At 43.0% G+C, this 1691-nt stretch overlaps 1 protein-coding gene across 1 annotated transcript; it reads left to right on the plus strand.

Annotated features, from left to right (window-relative positions):
• Positions 1–929: 929 nt before the first annotated feature.
• Positions 930–1310, plus strand: LOC137297150 (uncharacterized). The gene has a single exon (XM_067829167.1). It carries the CDS (start codon positions 930–932, stop codon positions 1308–1310), a length of 381 nt encoding a protein of 126 aa, XP_067685268.1.
• Positions 1311–1691: the final 381 nt, after the last annotated feature.

Below are 1691 nucleotides of genomic sequence, written 5' to 3' on the forward strand. Positions count from 1 at the left end.
GGGGAACTATGGTTACTCGGCCCTCGCTTGGGTCGACAAAATAAGTAGTCGAACAGACTGAAGGTAAACAAGACCAGTCGTATGCTGGTATATTTTTTTATGTTTTCAAAACACAGACTGGATTTTATGTCAATAGAAACACTGGCAAGCCTTAACATATAAATGTATTTTCCTTTCCATAAATGGATGATACTGGTATGATACTCCGCGTATCACGTACGTTCAAAAACATTTGGATTAAATTTTAATCTACTACACTTTTAATAGTAGTGTTGTTGCCATTTTAATTTAAGGTTAATTATAAATTGGCCTACAATCGCCGGCGGCGTAGGGATTGTGTAAATCCAGCTAGGGTCCATGCAGGTATCAAAAGTAGTATAAGTCCCCATGGACCCTAGTATCGTGAATTACCTTCAGTTCTTGGCGATCAACAGACTGTTTTTATCTTGTATCGTCTTATACAGTTAAACTGTTTCAGATTTCATTAATAGTCTTAAATCTATATTTGCCATAGTTCAGTAGTTTTACTGTCCTTCATTGACAGATATTTTTTACTTTTATTTACTTTCAATTATTATAAAAGTAAAAGTGGAGCTAGTTATGACATGACTGATGAACTCACTAACTCATTCTGTGTGTCATATTCTGTGCTTGTACAAGTTCATGCCGATTGTTATATTTTACGTGCGTTTCAATTTCTTCGTTACGAACTCAAATCACCGTTAACTCATAACATCCAAGTGAAAGAGTATGGCTTTACGCGACTCTTAGCACTATTCCAACGGTATCACTGTAAGGGGATACCAGAAATGAGGTTCGCACACTGTATCTATGTGGGGAACCGAACCCGGTCCTTCGGCGTGACGAGTGAACGCTGTAACCAGTAGACTACCCCACCGCCCCTCCAAAAACAAGGGGAATACACAAACATGTACACGCTAGTAGAACAGTATAGAGACGCCCGTGCTTATGCACACGCAGCCCCCAGTCCACCCTACCCGCAGTCCACCGTACCCCGAGTCCACCCTGCAGCCCCCAGTCCACCCTACCCTCAGTCCACCCTGCAGCCCCCAGTCCACTCTACCTCCAGTCCACCCTGCAGCCCCCAGTCCACCCTGCAGTTCCCTGTCCACATTGCAGCCCCCTGTCCACCCTGCAGCCCCCTGTCCACCCTGCAGCCCCCTGTCCAGCCTACCCCCAGTCCCCAGTCCACTACCCCCAGTCCACCCTGCAGCCCCCAGTCCACCCTGCAGCCCCCTGTCCACCCTACCTGCAGTCCGTTAAAAACATTAATGACTGAGCGGATATGATAATTCGTGATAACTTAATATGATTGTTAATTTGTTTTGCCTATAGCTGTAACGAAGATGTTTGTCGTACTTGAAATGTTAATTCTCTTCATGAGAAAAGCTTTAGATGCACTACGTTTTCGGAATGTTAATTCCTGAACCCTGGGAAAATGAATAGAATAAGACCATTTTACGAAAATAATAACATTCCTACTTTTTGAGGGAAACTGTAAGAGGTGCTTGGTGTCCATTTGCTTCCAGGATCCTTTAATTGGTGCAATATTTAAATTTAAAAGTTGAATAATTAGTGAATGAAAGCCATAAAACACACACACACACACACACACACACACACACACACACACACACACACACACACATACTAACAAACTTCTTGTTACT

Source organism: Haliotis asinina, chromosome 9 (genome assembly GCF_037392515.1).
Source record: "Haliotis asinina isolate JCU_RB_2024 chromosome 9, JCU_Hal_asi_v2, whole genome shotgun sequence".
Classification (NCBI taxonomy): domain Eukaryota; kingdom Metazoa; phylum Mollusca; class Gastropoda; order Lepetellida; family Haliotidae; genus Haliotis; species Haliotis asinina.